General features: G+C 52.8%; 7 protein-coding genes across 7 annotated transcripts; 4 read left to right on the top strand and 3 right to left on the bottom strand.

Moving 5' to 3' along the window:
• Positions 1-1,141: 1,141 nt before the first annotated feature.
• On the bottom strand, positions 1,142-4,703 carry SMAC4_02200 (uncharacterized protein). The gene is made up of 3 exons (XM_066089724.1): positions 4,379-4,703; positions 1,997-4,166; positions 1,142-1,898 (listed from the first exon to the last, which is right to left on the bottom strand). Exons 2-3 carry the CDS (start codon positions 4,145-4,147, stop codon positions 1,716-1,718), a joined length of 2,334 nt encoding a protein of 777 aa, XP_065946924.1. The 5' UTR covers positions 4,148-4,166; positions 4,379-4,703; the 3' UTR covers positions 1,142-1,715.
• A 460-nt stretch (positions 4,704-5,163) lies between these two features.
• On the top strand, positions 5,164-7,302 carry SMAC4_02199 (uncharacterized protein; the record flags this gene model as incomplete). The annotated part of the gene is made up of 3 exons (XM_003350438.3): positions 5,164-5,800; positions 5,879-7,146; positions 7,197-7,302. Exons 1-3 carry the CDS (start codon positions 5,579-5,581, stop codon positions 7,300-7,302), a joined length of 1,596 nt encoding a protein of 531 aa, XP_003350486.3. The 5' UTR covers positions 5,164-5,578.
• Positions 7,303-9,042: 1,740 nt separating this feature from the next.
• Positions 9,043-13,045, top strand: SMAC4_02198 (uncharacterized protein; the record flags this gene model as incomplete). Its single annotated transcript, XM_066089723.1, has 2 exons — positions 9,043-9,120; positions 9,431-13,045. 2 exons carry the CDS (start codon positions 9,043-9,045, stop codon positions 12,866-12,868), a joined length of 3,516 nt encoding a protein of 1,171 aa, XP_065946925.1. The 3' UTR covers positions 12,869-13,045.
• Positions 13,046-13,817: 772 nt separating this feature from the next.
• Positions 13,818-14,381, bottom strand: SMAC4_02196 (uncharacterized protein; the record flags this gene model as incomplete). The annotated part of the gene is made up of 1 exon (XM_003350435.1): positions 13,818-14,381. The coding sequence occupies one exon, from the start codon at positions 14,379-14,381 to the stop codon at positions 13,818-13,820; it is 564 nt and encodes a 187-aa protein (XP_003350483.1).
• An 861-nt stretch (positions 14,382-15,242) lies between these two features.
• Positions 15,243-16,010, top strand: SMAC4_02195 (uncharacterized protein). The gene is made up of 3 exons (XM_003350434.2): positions 15,243-15,477; positions 15,551-15,653; positions 15,757-16,010. Exons 1-3 carry the CDS (start codon positions 15,343-15,345, stop codon positions 15,909-15,911), a joined length of 393 nt encoding a protein of 130 aa, XP_003350482.1. The 5' UTR covers positions 15,243-15,342; the 3' UTR covers positions 15,912-16,010.
• Positions 16,011-16,095: 85 nt separating this feature from the next.
• Positions 16,096-17,249, bottom strand: SMAC4_02194 (40S ribosomal protein eS12). Its single transcript, XM_003350433.2, has 4 exons — positions 17,086-17,249; positions 16,535-16,853; positions 16,382-16,473; positions 16,096-16,323 (listed from the first exon to the last, which is right to left on the bottom strand). Exons 1-4 carry the CDS (start codon positions 17,086-17,088, stop codon positions 16,291-16,293), a joined length of 447 nt encoding a protein of 148 aa, XP_003350481.1. The 5' UTR covers positions 17,089-17,249; the 3' UTR covers positions 16,096-16,290.
• A 192-nt stretch (positions 17,250-17,441) lies between these two features.
• SMAC4_02193 (40S ribosomal protein uS8) lies at positions 17,442-19,212 on the top strand. The gene is made up of 3 exons (XM_003350432.2): positions 17,442-17,545; positions 17,815-17,999; positions 18,280-19,212. The coding sequence occupies exons 2-3, from the start codon at positions 17,867-17,869 to the stop codon at positions 18,537-18,539; spliced, it is 393 nt and encodes a 130-aa protein (XP_003350480.1). The 5' UTR covers positions 17,442-17,545; positions 17,815-17,866; the 3' UTR covers positions 18,540-19,212.
• Positions 19,213-19,224: the final 12 nt, after the last annotated feature.

The following is a 19,224-nucleotide window of genomic DNA, read 5'->3' on the forward strand; positions in this document are numbered from 1 at the left end:
TGATTTTGAGGGCGAAGAGTTGGAGTTGGGGGAAGTTGAAACCGGTGAGAACTTCCAACCGCGCTTGGCAGTTACACAACCCTTTCTTCATACCTACCTATTCATCCAATGCCCTCTCCCAAAGCCTCTCTCTACAACGTCGCACAAGAGAGGTAAGCGCGGGATCCTTGTGTGTTGAGTGTTGTTTCCATTCAGGCAGAGTGTTGTTTCCATTCAGGCAGAGTGTTGTTTCCATTCAGGCAGAGTGTTGTTTCCATTCAGGCAGAGTGTCTGTCAGTCAGCCGGTCAGACAAAAGCTGTTCGTGGGGGTCAGGGTTTCATTGAATCTGACAGCCACGATCCCACGACAGCCTCGTGGAAAGTGAATATTGGTTGTTGGGGATAATGGCATTTTTTTTTTCTTATTGGGCTGGCATAAAAGCCGTAAAGTCCTCGCAGTCCTCGGACTATACTCCTGTCCGAAGGCCGAGTAGGTATATCATATCGCATCATCAGATGACTACTCCAGGTAGGCTGCTAGGTAACATATCCGCGGAGACAAGACAATGCATTCTGACGTTGATGATATGTGATGGATATTGTCAGTCAACAGCATTACTAAGTCTCTCTGCCTAAATCCTCTCTTTTCAATATCGACCCCCGTTTTCTCCACCGTCACCGTCACGGTCTTCCGTTTTGACTCAACTCACTTACATCTAGTAAGGTACTCACCTAGGTAGGTACGTAAACTGTGGCACGTGTGTGGTTATGTATGTAATACCAACACGACGAACGAACCATTCCACTTGCTTACCAACTGCCAACTGACAATCATACCAAGCTTACCCACCCTGACACCTCCAACATCTCCCTTACTCACCTTGCTCACTTTCTCACCGTCAATTCCTCACTCTCTCGCCTTGATCACGCTTCTCACTGTCACTTGTCACTTGAGCCTCAATAGGCAATCCTCCTACTCACTGATGTGACGAACCCAGAATCCAAGTACGTAATATGTGATTGGCCGATGACTTGTTACTTTGAGATGTGATAACCAAGTCCCCTTTACCTTTTTCGTGAACACCAACACACCACATCCCACACACCCTCGGGTACGACACCCAGGGCGCCTATTCACCAGTAAACTGGTTTTCGTGTTCTGAACGAAAACTCGGACTCGCCGTGTGATTGATTCCATGAGGATTGTGAGAAGAGACAGGCGAAGCAATTATGACTGCTCGATCTGGTCAGAGCACGGAATTGTAAACCTTCCGTCGTTAACTCCGAAAAGATCGGAGATGCATCCATGAGGTGGAATTGTATTCACGACTATCCGAGGGTGGGTAGGTAGGTCAGTAGGTGTTGATGAGCCTGCGCAAGTGGAGAGGCTTGGCTTCGGTGTTTTGTTACCTTGGGCGCATCCCCTCAGTCGGAACTGAAACGAAGAGTCAGGCCGGAGGCACGAGGATCTTGAACCATAAGTCCGGAGGACTCTCGTTATCAAAGAGGGTTGATTAGGTAGTTATCGTCTCTAAATCGGCCGGATATCCTTTGAACCACCAAAACAAATCCTATTATATATTGTAATCCTTCCCATCTGTACCAGTCCGACATTCCGACCAACTGATGATGCACCACCACACCTGATTATATCCAGATATATATCTCTCCAAGATTCTCCAGGATTCTCCAAGTGCAACTGTGTATATGTATCCCCATCTACCTATTCTCCTACCCTACTCCTTAAAAGCACCCGCATCTTTCAGCGCCCCCGCCAGCCTTCTATAATCCCTCAACAAATCCAACACCTCCCCTATCCTCAAATCCGCCGGGTTCTCAATCTCCATGAACCGCTTAATGGGCGGCTCGACCTTGGGCGTTTCTTTTGGTGGTAAAGCGGGGGCTAGGTCGGGGAAGGCCTACGCAGTTATTAGTCAATTGTCCTAAAGAGGCAGTAAAAAAATAAAAAATAAAAATAAAAATAAAAATAAAATAAAAAAAGGGAAAGGAAACATACCGTAGCCAAGTCACCCCCATCCGCCACTGGCGTGCCCTTCCCCGGAACCGGCGGCACAGGCGACAGCTCCTTATCCTTGGCTACTGGCGGAGGGGCCGCCGGTGTTGAAGGTGTAGATGGTGTCGTCCTGCCAAAGCTCCTCAATCCGCTGATACCCTGTGAGAACCTCGCCATTGGATTCAACGAGCTACCCAGATTCCTCACAGAATCAATGAGCGCCGGGTTTGACGAAGCCGGAGGTGCCGATGCCGAAGTTGGTGTCGGGGTTGTTGCGGTCGCAGTCGTACTCGTACTTCCTTCCTTTAATTCCTTTGATGACCCACCGCTACCGCTCAACCCAGCAGCCACGGCCGCCGCCGCCCTCTCTTCCACTGTTAGCCGTTTCCCCGATCCCGAAACACTCCTGGTCGTGCTCGCGCTGTCAACACTGTTATCCCTTGTTGTTGATGACGCCTTCCGCCCGCCAATGATGCTCAACACCCTGTCCTCTGTCGTCCTACTAGGGGTGTTGGATCGCTTCAGCGGATGCAGACCCTCGTCAGGGGTGTGCACCGAGCTGGCGGCGCTCCTCACGCCCAAGCTCCCCGCCATGGAATTACCGTCATCTTCAAGAGCAGGCGGCGGTGTTCCGATCAGCTTGCGCGCATCCTCGAGCGTCTTGGGCACGATGGCCTCCTGGTGCTCGCGCAGCTTGCCGACAAGGAACTTGTAGCTGTCACCCAGACTGATACCGATGGTCTTTAGGCTCTGATCGGCCGTTGTAAAGATGGTGTCACTGGCAGCGTTGAAGGCCTGTGCCGGCTGCGTCACCAGATCACTAAGCCGGCGATCACGCAGCCGCACGGCGTGGCGGGAGAGGGGAGGCTGAAGGCGGTTGTTGTTGGACTCGGAAGATGGGCTGGGGGTGGAAGAAGAGACTCCGGCTGAGTAGGCGGGAGGGAATGTCTCCGCTCGAGGTAGCGAGGAGCCGGTAGGTGTCTTGGCTGGCCCGGTGGGAGCTTCGTCGGCGCGGAGAGTGGATAGGTCGACGGTTTCGAGGAAGCTAATGGCGGCTTCGAGACAAGTGAGGCAGTAAGATGACTCGCCCACTAACTTTGGCTCCCAGCGGAAGCGTTGGATGAAGTTGACGTCGCTTATGACGTTGAGGTTGTCGGGTGGGAGAGTGATGAGTGTGAAGATGAGCATCGGCATGAGCTCGTCTGCGGACGAGGAAGGGTGGAAGTGTGAGAGAGTGTCGATGATGGCTTTATGCGCCGCCTTGAGATGGTTGAGCTTGCCCAGGGGATATCGCGACTGGTTCATAAGTACCAGCTCCTTCCTCGCCCCTTCCAGCCAGTCCTTGACCTCTTCCGTCCTCTTGGCAACGGCTTCCGGGTCGCTTTTGTCTATGTCTCCAATGTCCACTCCCAGATCGCTGGGGCCAATGCCCACCACGGCCAAAGCGGCCGTTTTTGACCGGAGTTTGTCATCCTGCGCTTCGTCCTGCGTGGTGTGATGGCGGTAAATCCTTCCGTAGATGCCTTCGCAGAGCCTTCTCTCTACAGCTTCCTCCAATAATATCCGCTGCTGCTCCAAAGCTTTTCTCGCCTTTCTTCGTTCGGCATATTCCTCCGGGGTAAGCATTTCGGATTCCCGTCTTGTAAGTCCCGCTTTTAGCTTTTCCTTGCTGCTACTGCTAAGCTGAGAAGCCTTTTGCCGTAGTATACTGGCGGCGGACTGGCGCGTGCCCGAGGAAGAGGCTGCAAAGTCATCGCGTTTCTGTCGAGTGGCTAGACTGTCGATATGGGTTTGGATATGGGACGCGGCGGTAGAATAGAAATCCTGGAACCGCTGAGAGAGAGAATCGATGTTGGGCGGTGTTGGGTGCACCTTTGCAACTAGCCCGTCGATGAAGCTGTCCGTCAGGGCAACCAACTCGATTGGGAGCCCTTCCAGATCGATGGACGACCTCGGGGGCTCTATGTCCAAGCTGACTCTGCTTTCGAAGGTGTCGGGCATCTCGGATGTATCTTTGACTGGGGACTGGATCGTGCTCGCTCTCTTGGGGCGCGTCAGGTCTGTCGGCGTGGAAGGAGGATCGAGACGGGTAAAGGACCTCGATGTCCGGAGAGGACTCGGACGCGGGGACGAATTGTCCCTGCTGGACGACATGATAATACCGCTTGTCTCACTGTTTGTATTGGGTTTAAGGTTAGAGGTGTAAGTCCATGGGAAGCGAAGTTGAGTGCGACAGGCAAGGTAATGGGAGCCGGGACTTCCCAAGCAGTACTGTGATGAATGACTCCACAGTGGAGATGTTGACGATAGACGAGTTGGCAAAAGATATGATTGACGCCGGGGGACAGATCATGACATGGGCATGTCGGCGGTAGCGGGACTTACAACTGAAGCAAATGACCAGCGCATAAGGATACGGCACAGTTCTGAAACCACAAGACTCGGGTTCGACGGAAGGTGACAAGCAGTCAGAGGGGGTTGAGGAAGATAGCAAGAAATCTTTAGTCAACGGGGAGACGGGGGTCAAAGTGGTGATGTTATGGAGCTTTGGGCTTCTTGTTGTTGTACCGTGCTAAAATAGTGTGATGAGAAGGCCCAAGACCAACAAGGCAAAAAAAAAGAAACAGTTGGGTGCAATGTCAAAGAGTAAAAAGACAGAGGGCGCTTAATGGTTGAACCATCAAAGCATTGTCGTTCTCAAAAGGTCAAGACATTGGATCGAATGTTCGAGTCCTGAAGATGGAAGTTTCCTTGTGTTGTAGGAGATCCGGATGAGAGAGCAGACGAGATGCGTGTCTCTCCAGGGTCCGAGCTAGGCGACTTGCAGATGGGTGGTGTCCCGCATTTCGACTTCTGCCAGTGGAATGACACTGCTAGCAGATGCTCCACCTAGCAGACAGCCTGGTATCAAATTGTTAAGGGAGCTGAGTATCGAAGAGAGAGAAAGGGCATGTGCATGTCAAGAAACTAGAAAATCTTTAAAAACACATCTCGTGGACAAGTACATTAGAGAAATGACATGTTCCGCCATGGACACAGCGCATGTGATGTCTTTAAAGAAGTGTCGATCCCGACCGCTTTAATTCAACAACAGGCCACGCAGGCTTCCATACACGACCCTAACCCTCTCTTTATCAAAGAGTGACAACACATGGTGCATGCCCCATCTGCACGTTTGCGCCCAGTTTCTGGGGTAAGGCGTTGTTATCGTGCTGATAAGAGGAACCTTGAGAGGTACGCGTTTCCGCCATCGGCCATTGGCATTGACTGCGATCGTCATCACTGGCTGGGCTGTCAGGGCAATCATCGATTCCGGTGCCAACACGACGCTATCTTGTCGCAGGTGACAGGCACCAGTGCACCTGTCTCCCTGTCCCTTCCAAACCGCCTTCCCCAACAATCTTACCTACCACTCCCTCAATCAACTGACCTTGAACTGACGACATCCTCGGGCTTGTGTGTGTTTCGCCTCGACACACCTCTCTTTTATCCTCTTCGGTTTCTTCGCCTTTTCTTAGTTATCTTGTCCATCTCCAACACCACTACCTACCCTCAACTGGCCACGACCGACGCCATTCTTTCAGCATGTTCACCTCTGGAAAGAGGAAAGTGGATGCATTCAGTTGCACATCCGCCGCTAGGGTCACCGCCAGACTGGCCTTGTCCTTTCTCGCTCTCTCAACAACAACACCAGTCGTCAACGCCTTCTCCTACGATGAACCGAATGCCCAGATAGTCATACCGATCGAGGCGCGACCAATACAGCCCTTGATACCAGAGCCTCCAGCACCGGCTGAACACAAATTCGTACGTTCTCGTTTAATCCTGCTGCTTTAGTGACCCATCACCCGCGTAGTCACCACTAACACACATTCGCCACCCTAGACACTTCGACATATCTACCACCATGGTACCTACCAACACCCGACACTTCACCGAAAGAAGGACATACCCGCAAAGAACGCAGACATATGGCTAGCAGCCGACGACGAATATGGCGAGGAGCGCATTGGAACCCTCAAGGCGCGCAGCAGCCCGATGCGAATACAACGACTTGCCGACCGCAGGCCTAGCGTCGTAGACCCCATGGTCGCTTATGCACGACAACAAGGTTACGCTTCCGTCCTATCACCCGAAGCATGGACAATGGACGAGGTTGCCGGACCCGACATCACGGATAAAGACACCATCATATCGCTGGCGCTCATGGCTGCCGACGCCTACGTACAGACTCCGGATGGCGCAGACTGGGTGGATGTCGGGGACCAGTTTAACAGGAGCCTCGATTTTGGATGGGAGGGGGATGGACTTCGGGGTCATGTGTTTGCCGATGAGACGAATTCGACCATCGTCATCGGATTGAAGGGAACATCGGTTGCTGTTTTTGACGGGGACGGCACTACCACCAACGACAAGGTCAACGACAATCTCTTTTTCAGCTGTTGCTGTGCTCAACAAGGACCCTGGACCTGGCACCAGGTTTGCGATTGCGCGACAGGCACTTACTCTTGCAATAACACCTGCGTCGTCCAAGCATTGCGGGACGAGAACCGCTATTACCAAGCCGGTCGCGAGCTCTATGCGAACGTCACTGAGCTTTACCCCGAAGCCAACGTGTGGATTGTTGGGCACTCGCTTGGAGGAGCTATGAGCTCTTTGCTGGGCTTGACTTATGGTGATCCAGTCGTGACCTTCGAGGCTGTTCCCGAAGCCCTCCCTGCTAAGCGACTTGGACTTCCTATCCCTCCCGGATCTGACCCTGATGCGCCTCAGACGCGAGAGTACACGGGAGCTTTCCACTTTGGTCACACAGCCGATCCGGTGTACGTCGGTACCTGTAACGGAGCTACCGCATCGTGCGCTATTGGCGGATATGCAATGGAGTCAGCTTGTCATACCGGCCGTGAGTGTGTCTATGACACGGTTGCCGACTTAGGCTGGCGTGTCGGCATTGGCACCCACAAGATCCGTGCGGTCATTCGTGATGTCCTCCGGAAGTATGAGAAGGTTCCCGAGTGCAAGTTTACACCGGAATGCAGAGATTGCGGAAACTGGAAGATGTATGAAAGCAACGGAACCGAAACCACGACCACTTCGAACGCGCCTACTTCGACTTCCAAGACCCGTACCCGGACGGAAACCTGCAAGACTCCGTAAGTTTTAACACCTCCTGTCTCGCTTGAAGGATGCTAACAGACAATAGGGGCTGGTGGGGATGTTTGGATGAAACCACCACCACAACCGGAACGGCAACCACAACGACAAGCGAAGTGACCACAACTTCCACCACTACATGCCACACTCCGTAAGTTGACTACCGAGTAAGTCTTGGGTGTTGACGTTGCTAACCTATCAAACAGTGGCTGGTTCGGTTGCAAGGACAAGACTACAACCTCGACTACATCATCAACAACTCCTACCCCGACAACAAGCAGCACTACCTGCCTAACTCCCGGAAAGTTCTGGGGGTGTTATGATAAGACGGCAACGACAGATGTCGGATCACCATCCACTTCGGCAGAGCTTACGATTACCTCAGCCCCAGCCCTACCGAGCTCAGTGCTTACCCCGTCAGCAACGGCTACTTCGACAGAGGGAGGACAGCCAGGGCAGCCCGAGGACAGCGGTAAACAACGTTGCCGTGGGAGGACATGGTACGGTGTGTGCAAAGACTACGAGGGCGATGATGATAAGCCCACTAACGATCTATAACGATAATCATGGTTGATGGGTAATTGGCGTTTTACAATGTTTTTGAGATTGTTTCTACATAGGTTTTTTCTGGGTATGATGATTGGCGCGAAGAGTTGGGGAATTTCATGAATGGAAAGGAAGGGTTGTAGATTGGCATTGGCATGACAGGCAGACATGATACATACTAGCACACTGAGAGAGACGGGCGTTTTTTGAAAAGGTAATCAATACATTGCATCAGCAGAATATTTTATACAATTTAGTGAGACAAATCTTAGGTAGGGGAGAGTGAGTGGATGATTGCACAAAAGACTATCAAGACCATTTGGTAGTTAAACGCCGTAGCGAATAGCAGTGTTAGCTAACAATCTTGATCTGACCGCAGTCTTGGCCATAAGGTACGTAAACGAACAGCCTCTTTAACAATCAAGTCTGGAGTATTTTACTTTTCACAGCCACGTGAGGACATGATGGAAACCCCAAGAAGATGTCTTGCTTTTCCTTGCTGGGCGAGAATGCTTGGGAAGTGGTCATTCGTCCATTTTCCTCGGGCTTCCACTTGTTGCGGACGGGATGGTGTTGTGACATGCATAACACGGGGAAGATGCACGCTATAACTCTTAGGGGATAGAACTACTGAGTTTGCGCCCCACGCACCTCAATTAGGATCGCGAACGCTGCCACTGTCAACCTCTCATTTGGGTTGCATCGTGTTGGACCGTAACCGGGTTTCGTGCCGGCTACAACGCATACATAGTTTTTTTCTTCTCGTTACTTGACTGCATCACTTTCTACCCCGTTTCTTGGCGGGCATGCCTACCTACCTCCATACATCTTGAATTTTGGGGGGATCGCCATCCCTCCTCACTTCTTCTTCTTCTTCGTCTCTTTGCGCCGCCGAACACTCCCCAGTCCCCTCATCTTGGCAACACTACTCGACACAACCCAACGTTTTGCGCTGCAGCCACCGCCGCGCTGCTTGAGACGTTTCCGGAGACCTCCCCGAGACCAGACGGGTCGAAGTTGTACGACAGCTGGGAACAGCCCGTAGACGACGACACGTTCGGAGAAGGAACAAGCGGGGAAGCAGACCTCTAGTCTACGGTCACGAAACGAAACTAAACGAAACGACGACGCCTCGGCTCTGCTGCGCACACGCCTTGGGTACAAACACACGCCCCTGAGGCTGAGGTTAAAGAGGGAGAGGAGATATACGGCGTCGGTCTTGATCGTCGCTACTCAAAGTGGGATACGGAGCTAGACTGGACGGAACCGAAGAGTTACCATACCCGCTCGCTGCGCTCGGTCACGGTTGACTGCCCACTGCGACGGGAGTCGTCGAGCTCTGAGTCAAGATGATGGAAACACCTACTTCTTCGAGCATCAAGAAGGCGGCTGCCTCTGTGAATTTGGAGTCCGAGTTGACTTGTTCTGTGAGTACCTCTATTACTCCTTCTTTTCTTGTTTGGTGTCCAGTCTGTCTACCTGGTTTTAAAGCTTGGGCTGGTTCAGATCAGACAGGTCGATATGTCGTGATGCGTGGATCTGGATCTGGATCTGCCATGCTATGTCATGCGCCCAAACCATGTGTTCGCCATGTGTTCTGTTCCGTCCGGCAACGGCAACGACATCGGATGAACTACCCACCACTTCTTTCCTCCCAACTCCCATTCCATCCCCCTACCGAAACCTAACAACCCCTCTCTATGACCAAAAGACAATCGCTAATACCATCAACACCAGATCTGCACCGACCTCCTCTACCAACCCCTCACCCTCCTCGACTGCCTGCACACCTTCTGCGGCGCCTGCCTAAAAGAATGGTTCGCCTCACAAGCCTACCGCGCCGAGACCTCTCCTCTCCCGCCTCCTCCTCCTTCCGAACAACACAAAGTCTTCACCTGTCCAGCCTGCCGCGACCCCGTGCGCGACACCAAGCACGATGCGCGCGTCGCCACTTTGTTGGAAATGTTTCTGGCTATGAACCCCGAGCGCACGCGGCCGGAGGAGGAACGCAGGGAAATGGATGAACGGTACAGAAAGGGGAGTAAAGTGTTGCCGAGGATAAAGAGGTGGGAGGACCGCACGGAAGAGGAGATGAGGCTGGATGAAGAAGAGAGGAGGGTGTTGCATGAGGTGCAGGAGATGAGCTTGAGGGAGGCGTGGGCGGCTTTGGAGGCAGGGAATAGTGGGAGTATGCTGGGGACGACTACGGGGAGCGCGACGGGGAGTATGGTTGGTGTTGTTGGAGGAGGTGGTGGGGGTGGGAGTGCGGTTGGAGGTTCATCGGAGAGGAGGAGGAGGGCTTCGCATGCACCGCATGGTTCGCACCAGAGCCAGGGGATGACGAGTAGGGATGTTAGTAGGAATAGGGCGTCGGGAACGGGAACGGGAACGGGGAGTATGGTGGGCAGAGATAGGGATAGGGAACGGGTGAGAGATTCGTCGGCTGCGCCTAGTACCAGTAGTAGGATACGGGCGCAGAATGCGACGCTGCATCCGGAGAATCATTATGCCGACGAGAGGAGGAGAAGGAGGAGTGAATCGCGTCAACGAGAGACGGAAGAGAGGACGAGGCGGCTTGAGCACCAGTCATCTCTTAGGTCGCTGATTAGTGCGGATGACCTTGGTGATATCGATATCGAGCGGGAGATTGAAGAGTTTGCGCGACAGATCCAGGAGGAAGGGCTACTGGATGGGTTGGATTTGGATAATATCGACTTGGACAACAACGACGAGCTTAGCAAGAAGATCATGGAGGCGTACAGGCGACGACACCGGGAGAGGACACGGGTGAATGCCGAACGGAGTGCTAGGAGGAATACTGCTGCTTCCAGTACAACGCAATCATCGTATAGGCCGGAGCCTCTGGTTACTTCGAGGACGAGACCACCGCCGGATCACGCTACACGACCAGCGAGTATACGCAGTGGGGTTTCACGGTCGAGGGAGCCAAGTGCTAGCAGTAACGAGGAACGACATCGATACCCTCCATCCGCGGGTGCGGCGCATCTGGATGTTCAGGGAGCTTCGAGAAGGCGCAGGACGACAAGCAGCGCCAGTCGGAGTTCTACTGTGCCGGTCCCGTCACAGGCCGAACAGCAACCCCGTGTGTCAGCCCACCGTTCGCAAACCGAGGTGATCAGGTCATCCACCACTTCTGAGGCGACGCAGCCAATCAGACCCAGCGTGGGAGTGATCACGGAAACACGAAGCTCCAGTTCGCCAACTGTCAGCAGCAGCAACCCCCTACTTACAACGACTACGGCAAACTCTTCAGACATGAGGGCGCTGTCGTTCAATGCTCGAGCTGCGGGTATAGGGGTCACACAACCACATACACAAACAGACGGCTCATCAGATTCCGACACTTCGGGAAGGAGGAGAAGAAGAACGACGACGACGACCTCTGATCGACGACCTTCTACTACACAAGGGAAATCCGAAATTACTTCCGCCCCATCGGTACCCAACTTTGTGTCAACCTCCGGTCCCGTAAGCATCCATCTAGCCGCCAACAACAGCACACCACCAGTACAGCCACAGCTTCAACCTTCCAACATGCCGCGCTACTCGGAACCCCTCATCAACTGCAACGGTTGCGGCATGGAGCACATCGAATACAAGCTTCACTTCAACTGCTCCATCTGCCACAACGGCGACTGGAACATCTGTCTCGACTGCTGGCGCAAGCGCAAAGGATGTCTGCACTGGTTCGGCTTCGGCTACGCCGTCTGGCACCGGTGGAACAAGGCCAAAGCCAGCGGCCACCATCCGAATCTTCCTCCTCCGCACCGGCTGACGGCCGTCCGGTACCTACCGCCTCTACCACCTCCCTCAAAACCAAGCGACGTCAGCAGCAGCAGCAGTTCTCGCGCCCGCAGCAGCCTGGCCGCCAACCCGCTCGATCGCCTGCAAAGCGGCACCTTCTGCTGTCGCTGCTCGGCCTTTGCTAATGAGTGCTACTGGCGCTGCGAGTTCTGCAATGAGGGGGAGTGGGGGTTTTGCAATAATTGCGTGAATCAGGAAAAGGCTTGTTCGCATCCTTTGCAGGCACTTACTTATTTACCTCCGGCGTCTTCGGCTCCGGTGACAAGTGGTACACCACCAGCGCCAGCTGATTCCTCTGCACCCCCAACCACCGAGTCAACGGATGGAACGACAACAACCCACTCGCGTTCATCCTCCATCTCCCAAACAACTCTCCCCAACCTCCCCCCTTTCTCAAAACCAAACCTCACCGCCCCCTCCACGGGTTTCTACCGCCCCCTAACCTTCCTACCCCCCTGCGACATCTGTTCCATCCCCATCCCCCCTTCCTCCCCGCGCTTCCACTGCCCATCCTGTCCCTCAAAACACGCCCCCTCGCCAATTCCAAGAGTAGGAGAATACAACATCTGCACCGCGTGCTACCACTCGCTGGTCCCGGACTCTGTCGCTGAAGAAAATGGTCCGGCGGGGTGGCGACGCTGTCCACAATCTGGGCACAGGATGACTATCGTTTCTTTTTTGGTCGATGAAAGAACGGGGGTGGAGAGAAGGACGGTTATCAACGAGATTGTGGGGGGGCATAGATTGAAAGTGGAAAGTTTTCTGCTGGGAGGGGTTAGGGGGATGCAGATTTGGAGTTGGAAGGGGAATACCACGGACTCTTCGGTGCCATTACCTTCGCCTGGGTCTGATGTCTCTCATAACTCTACCTCTACCTCTTCGGGTACAGGTGCTGGGACGGGGCAAGGCCAAGATGGAAAGGACTCGAACTCGGACTCGGACCACAAAGAAAAAGAAAAAGAAAAAGAGACGCAAAAAGAAAAGTGGCTGCAGAGATTGGTATCAATGGACGTCTCCCACCCCGCCGTACCGCCCGGTCATTCCCCCGACGAGCCGTTGTCACCTATTTCGTCGCCGACGTCGCCTACTTCCCTTTCCCCAAGCAGCGGCAGATCACCTCCCGGCGTCGTCGGCGGTAGATTCACGACCGACGCCTTCCCGCCCGACGGCGGCACGGGAACAAAAGTCACTGCGAGATTCAGCTGGTACCGATCGAGCCTGGAAGCCAAGAACGAGTTGATTTTTCCCAAGGGGGCCGAGATCACCGAGGTGGAAGTGTTGAATGAGGAGTGGGGTGTTGGGTGGTATATGGGTGAGGTTGGCTTGTTTCCTAGGGGGTATGTGAGGTGAGAACGCGTCAGAGGTAATATGCGGTTTGTGGAGGTTGAAGCATTGGTTTTATGTTCTGACGGCGGTGATGATAATGATGATGAAGAAGAAGAAGAAGAAGAAGAAGACGACGGACCGACGAATCATGATTATTGATTGGTGGATGGTACGATCAATTTCAGTTGGATGTTGATAATGACCATGATGATGATGAGACGCTCAACATTTGCCTATCTGTAACTAATTCATAATGTAAAGGAAATTCTGCCAGGACTGGGTGTTGCAGAACACAAACAATTACAAAGCAGACAAATGATCGCTATTTCGCTGTAATGGTTACTTTAAACTCCTCTTCAGGTGTCTTCCATCATCGACCTGCAGTTTTTGATTTGGAGATGGGCATACTTGTAGAAATCCACCACACCGTTCGTTCATGTTCCCAATACCAGATATCCACTGTGAGAGGTACTCCCGAGTTGAACCACAAAGCCAAAGCAAAGGAAGACAAAAAAACAAGATCCTCTCCGGTAGACAAAAAACCCAAGCAAACCGTTTCTTGCAGTGAAAAAAAACCAAAAAAAAACCATGTCAACCCAATCATGCCCTGGCATCACCACTCAGGAGCTTACAAAATGAAACTGCAAACGTGCATGACACCCAAAGTTCAACTCAGATCCACAGACCGGAGAACTTGTCCATGTCTTTCAACAACTGTTTCGGATCGTGCCGCCCCGGGACGAAGACACCCTCGCTCCTCAGCGTCTCCACCACTTCTTGCGGCAACTTGTCCAAGCTTGCATCAACCGCTCTTGAAGCATGGTCGTCATTGCCAGAATCAAGGCCCGTCGTGTAATCGGCCCATAATGCCGTGGTGAGCCCTTCATACCACGTTCGCCACACGGAGGTCTCGCGGTTCCATTTTTGGTATTGGCTCAGATAATGGAGGGGTGGGGCATCCGGAGAAGCTCTGTCAACTGCGTTTGGAGTGGATTGGCACATCGGAAGAAGCACCCTGGGCAACCACTTTGGAGTCGATGTGGGCAGAGGAAGGCAGCACGCTTCCTTCGGTCCTGGACTGGAACCGCCGCTTCGAACCGCGGGCTGTCTTCTTCTCCTTGTTGGTAGATGATGTATGCATATCCTTCAATATAGCGTGGGCAGCTTGAATGATACGTCGGAGTACACAGTCGGCAGACTTGAAAGGGTCGGTGCCGCCAAGAAGTAGCTTGTCCCCGGCAGGATACATGATGTAGGACAGAGCTTGGTTTTTCTCCACGTCCGTGGAGCTGTTATGGTACCGCTGCATGTGCATCTCCGTGTCTTTCCCAACGGTGTTTGTCGTCGTCGTCGTCAGGCTTTCGTCATCCGAGGATGTTGTATTTGACGTTGGTGGGGTGTGAACTTGCTTTTGGGGAGCTGCTCGTTTTGCTCGGAAAGCTGCTTCAGCTGCTCCTTTCTCTTCCCACGCCTCGGAATTCCTTACCTTTGTTGATTCCTCGTACGCATTGCGCTTCTCCTTTCCAGCTTTTGGCATCGTGACAACGTTGGAGTTGGTACTTGGACAGAGGAAGTAGGTGTGGTAAGACCGAGAAGACGACTCCAAGATTGCTAGAAGATAGGCAGCGATAAAGCAAAATAAGTCGCGAGCTGGGAGTAAGTGGTGAAATATGCGTAGTGGATGAAGTGTGAAACGCTGTGGCAAAAACAAGAAGAGGAAGAAGAGGAAATGCAACATGGGGAGGTAGAGAATAAATACTGGATTAGCAACATCTGTTAGATACTCCCTTCCGGCGCCGGGAAGAGAGAACACGACTGTTATGATGATATGGCCTTCGTTCAACTCCACTCTGCAGGGAAATGTGGAAGTCGCTTGACCGTCATGGCATCATTTTGTCACATCATATTTAGAAGGAGAGACACGACCTTGGCCTTGGCCGGTCACCACTTCCTTCAGTTTTATAACCAGGGCAAGCATGTGGGCAAAGAAATTAACACATCACGAGAAAGTACTTCACACCTTTGGAGTGTTCTTGCACGCATCCATGTATCCTCATTACCGTCAGCTCCTTCCAACTTCTTTCTTCCGTTTATTTCCCCCTCTGCTCGAGTTCCTGCGTCTTCTCCAGACAAATTCGCTGGAAAACGACTGACAAATAAGAAGAGACAGTGAATTTTATTTCAACAAAAGAAAATGCAGCCATTGCCGAGCCCGTTCTTCCTTTTCAATCCCGTAGTGTCCCTCCTCATTGACCAAAACGAAGCGACGCTGAAAAAGGGGTAACATCCCCCTGTGACCAGGGTTAGGGTTCTATATCTCTGTCCCTCCTTCTCCAAATGCCAAGGGCACCACCAAAGCAGCTTGAGCTTCCCTCCCCCACTTTTTCATCATCGCACACTCAACATCAACATCACCTCAGTCACTCACCTCACCTCACTCAGCAACACTTTATCCGCCCCCTTTTCCTCCACAGCCTTCGTATCTCTAAGAAGCCAAAATGGGCAAAGATAAGAAAGCATCCGGCTCCGGCAGCAAGGGCGGCGGCGGAAAGGACGCGGGCAAGGACGCTGGAGGCAAGGACTCTGGCAAGGCCGCCAAGGGCGCTCAGTCGATTAATGTTCGGCATATTCTGGTGAGTGAATTACCAATTGATGGCTCTACCTCATTTTGGTGATCAGTGGCAGCTAACAATGACGATATCAAAGTGCGAGAAACATGGCAAGAAGGAGGAAGCCCTGGCCAAGATCCGTGACGGAGCGGATTTCGGTGCTGTTGCCAGGGAGTATAGTGAGGATAAGGCTAGGACTGGTAAGTCTTCATCGTGATTTTAAAGTCTTTGTGTCTTCAACCTTTCTTTTTTGGTTCATATTTCTCTCCGGATAAGGTCGCTCACTTACATAAATCTTTGTAGGCGGAAGTTTGGGTTGGAAGCAAAAGGGTACTTTGGACCCCGAGTTCGAAAGGGTCGCGTTTGCTTTGGAGACGAGCACTACCGGAAAGCCCCAGATTGGTGAGGCCAAGACGCCCTTTGGCTACCACATCATCATGGTAGAGGGTAAGAAATGATGCTACTATCAATATGCATACTACGGCGTTTTGGATGTTTGTGCCCTTCCAATTCCTATTTGTAGGACACATCCTTGGTTCGTAACATGGCCTTTAATATTGGCATGACCGGTCGGGCCGCAGAAGTTCACACAGGGCAGCACAATTTCACAAAGGACCATGGGGAGAGTCAGCGATTGGGTTTTGGACCTTTTACGTTGTTTATTGCCCCTTTCAGGGAAGCCAGTTAAGGCCTGCTCTAAGCATTTTCGCCAGTCGGTAAGGTCTACCCAAGCGTACGTCCAACAAAACACCTGGCCTTTTAGAGCTGGTGCCCGGGACGCGTCTGCCGCCTGTCCATCCCTAGGTATTCCGCCTCGCCAAGATGCGAATTGCCAATTTACTGCTCGGTCTGGAAGTAGTTGAGGAGGATCTAAAGGGCCGTTCGTTAGCAACTATGGTCCAGAAGTAGACTCAGGAGTTATTCTTACCTCACGCTCGGAAGACATCTCACCCCAGTTCTTAACAACGACGCAAGAGCAGTTGACGACCTTGCGGGCGTTACCCTCACGGTCAAGGACGCCTAGTTTTATAGTCAGCAAAACAGTCGCAAAGTCCGTTATTATGATAGCAGGTATACTCACAGAGACCAGCCCACTCGCCGAGCTGCTTGCCATCGGGGACCTTGATGAGGGGGATCTTGTGCTCGGAGCAGAGAGCAATGACGAGCTTCTTGTAGGCCTCCTCCTCGCAGGACTCGTTGAGGACGCACATATGGGCCTCACGGCGGTCGAGGGCCTTGGAAGCCTCACGGAGACCACGGGCAAGACCGTCGTGCATGAGGGAGATCTTGAGAACACCCTTGAGGGCATCAAGGACGCTCATCTGGCCCTTGGGGGCAGCATCGGCGGAAACCTCAACCTCCTCGGAGGTCTGGGGGACAGTGTTCTCTTCTACGTCCGACTACAATTCCACAAAAAGACCATGTTAGCTGGAGTGCTCTTTTGCTTCCTCATTGTAATCGGTTGTCGTGTCGGACTGAAGGTGTCGAGGGGCATCGGCGCCGTCGATGTCGAGTATGCCTAGTTCGTCATCATGCTTCTTTCGAGACGTAATCGGTTCTAGGGATATCGAATCGACGCTCGCGATGGCGACACTTTCAGCCGGCACGTAGGGGACGGGACGGGTGTCTCACCATCTTGGCGATTTGCTTGGGGTTGTTGTCGGATACGATCCTCGAAGAGTTGATGGAGAAAGTATTTCAATGGGTGGTGGTCGAGGGGAGCGAGAGGGTCCTGCGAGTCTCGTCTTCCGCGAAAAGCAAAAAGCTCTGGACAGAAATTATGTGCGCGCACCGACCACCTCCCCACATTTGGCTGCCCGCCAGCGCAAACCTCTCCGCCAAATATCCGAAATTTTGTGTGAATGCGCCCGAAGGGCACCTCTGCCGGCCCGGCGAGCGCCAAGAGTAGGCCAGCTACCGACCGTTAGGGCAATTGCACGGGGCAGTTTTTGCATGGCAAAGCACAGACCACCAGCACAGAATCCACCCGCCTGCTCGAAATTTTTAACAAAAGACCATCGCGACCTCAACGCCTTTTCCCCTCCCATCCTGCTAGCTTGTCCGTCCTCTCAGCATCAAGCCCATCAACGAGGTATGTGAAACAAAACAGTACCGTCCTAGTCGCATTGCGACGACGGCAAGAACCACGACTCCGGAGAATGTCCTCAACAACTGGATAATGCCCTTCGCAAAGGCCCAGGAAAGCAATCAGACCGCGCTGGTAACAGGCGACGACCACTGATACGCTTCTCCTCGTCGGCAACTGAGCGGGCAGAACCCTTGGACACCTTCACTGCGTTGCTCCAGAGGGCACTCTCCATGCTCACGGGGCCTCGAAGGCTAACATGCGGAATCTGGCAGATACCTCTGATCCCATTCCCGATTTGAGAATCTCCTCGAAAAAACCGTCAAGATGGTCCGCACTTCCGTTCTCCACGATGCCCTCAACAGCATCAACAACGCCGAGAAGGCCGGCAAGCGCCAGGTCATGATCCGTCCTTCTTCCAAGGTCATCGTCAAGTTCCTCCAGGTCATGCAGAAGCACGGTACGTTCGCATCGCAAACCACCCACCAGATATCATTGGAAGACGACAAAAATGAACCGTGAAAGACTCTCGCAACCCAACTCCCCACCGAACCATTCCCTTATCGAACACAAACCCTTCGGCGTGATAACTAGGCCGAGGTCTCATAACGCTCCACGATCTTAGCCCTTTAAGTCGCCGATAAATCAACTGCGAGAGTCTTACACGTTACTGGAGTCACCAATGATATCTAATGTTTAAACTGTCGCGACATTCTTACTGACATATTTCTGTCCTTCAGGCTACATCGGCGAGTTCGAGGAGGTCGATGACCACCGCTCCGGCAAGATCGTTGTCCAGCTCAACGGCCGCCTCAACAAGTGCGGTGTCATCTCTCCCCGCTACAACGTCCGCCTCGCTGAGCTCGAGAAGTGGGTTGTCAAGCTCCTTCCTGCCCGTCAGTTCGGCTACGTCATCCTCACCACCTCTGCTGGTATCATGGACCAGGAGGAGGCCCGCCGCAAGCACGTCTCCGGCAAGATCATCGGCTTCTTCTACTAAGCGGATGTTTCTCGTTAAAAGTCGGGAATGAGGAGGATCTCTAGCGAGGCATGCTTTGGGTTGTCGAGGGAAGTCGATGGAAGGATGATACCACCATCTGCTGTCTGCGAGTAATATCGCAACATGCATCCACCCCATTAAATGAAAAGCTGGTTCCTCCATAAATCTCTTCCCAACCTGACTTAATATGAATGATGTACTATGCTGGAGTATTGTAGAACATGTGAACGTGATTCGATGAAACGGAGTATGAAGACGTCGAGCGTTGAGTCGTCTAAATCCAGCTTTGAACTGTCGGTTGTTATGGAGTTGAGATAGAAGTGTAGCCTTGGCGTAGCACATACCGTTTCACACCGGAGAAAACACGAGGTCGGGAAGAGTGTTTTACCGCCAAATGTTTTTAGCAGCCGCATCACGTTGACATGGGAATCGCTTCATGTTCAACCCGGTTTGTTTCAAGACGACGCGTAACACTGCCCCTGAAGCCGTGGATCTTGCGCCGGCCTGGAGATGCAGATCCCTGTCGATTCCAGACACCGCCCGAGTCTCGTCAGGTACCCGTAGTTAAGGCTAACCCACCGCCTGCCCCTCCTTGGCCCCTGACGCCCGCATCAAGTGCGCCACCTCGTTCAGATGTCCATCTTGGGGTACCTGTACCTTGTGTCAGCTCGGCTACCCCAAAATG

Source organism: Sordaria macrospora, chromosome 4 (assembly GCF_033870435.1).
Source record: "Sordaria macrospora chromosome 4, complete sequence".
NCBI classification, from domain to species: Eukaryota; Fungi; Ascomycota; class Sordariomycetes; order Sordariales; family Sordariaceae; genus Sordaria; species Sordaria macrospora.

What these genes read in the sequence shown, in the direction of transcription:
- SMAC4_02195 (XM_003350434.2), top strand. Translation starts at nt 15,343, where the DNA reads ATGGGCAAAGATAAGAAAGCATCCGGCTCCGGCAGCAAGGGCGGCGGC. An exon ending in TTAATGTTCGGCATATTCTG is followed by an intron (nt 15,478 to 15,550) that starts GTGAGTGAATTA and finishes ACGATATCAAAG; the next exon opens with TGCGAGAAACATGGCAAGAA. An exon ending in TGAGGATAAGGCTAGGACTG is followed by an intron (nt 15,654 to 15,756) that starts GTAAGTCTTCAT and finishes AAATCTTTGTAG; the next exon opens with GCGGAAGTTTGGGTTGGAAG.
- SMAC4_02200 (XM_066089724.1), bottom strand. Translation starts at nt 4,147, where the DNA reads ATGTCGTCCAGCAGGGACAATTCGTCCCCGCGTCCGAGTCCTCTCCGG. An exon ending in ATGGGGGTGACTTGGCTACG is followed by an intron (nt 1,899 to 1,996) that starts GTATGTTTCCTT and finishes ATAACTGCGTAG; the next exon opens with GCCTTCCCCGACCTAGCCCC.
- SMAC4_02194 (XM_003350433.2), bottom strand. An exon ending in CGGCGAGTGGGCTGGTCTCT is followed by an intron (nt 16,474 to 16,534) that starts GTGAGTATACCT and finishes CTATAAAACTAG; the next exon opens with GCGTCCTTGACCGTGAGGGT. An exon ending in AGATGTCTTCCGAGCGTGAG is followed by an intron (nt 16,324 to 16,381) that starts GTAAGAATAACT and finishes ACGGCCCTTTAG; the next exon opens with ATCCTCCTCAACTACTTCCA.
- SMAC4_02193 (XM_003350432.2), top strand. Translation starts at nt 17,867, where the DNA reads ATGGTCCGCACTTCCGTTCTCCACGATGCCCTCAACAGCATCAACAAC. An exon ending in CCAGGTCATGCAGAAGCACG is followed by an intron (nt 18,000 to 18,279) that starts GTACGTTCGCAT and finishes TCTGTCCTTCAG; the next exon opens with GCTACATCGGCGAGTTCGAG.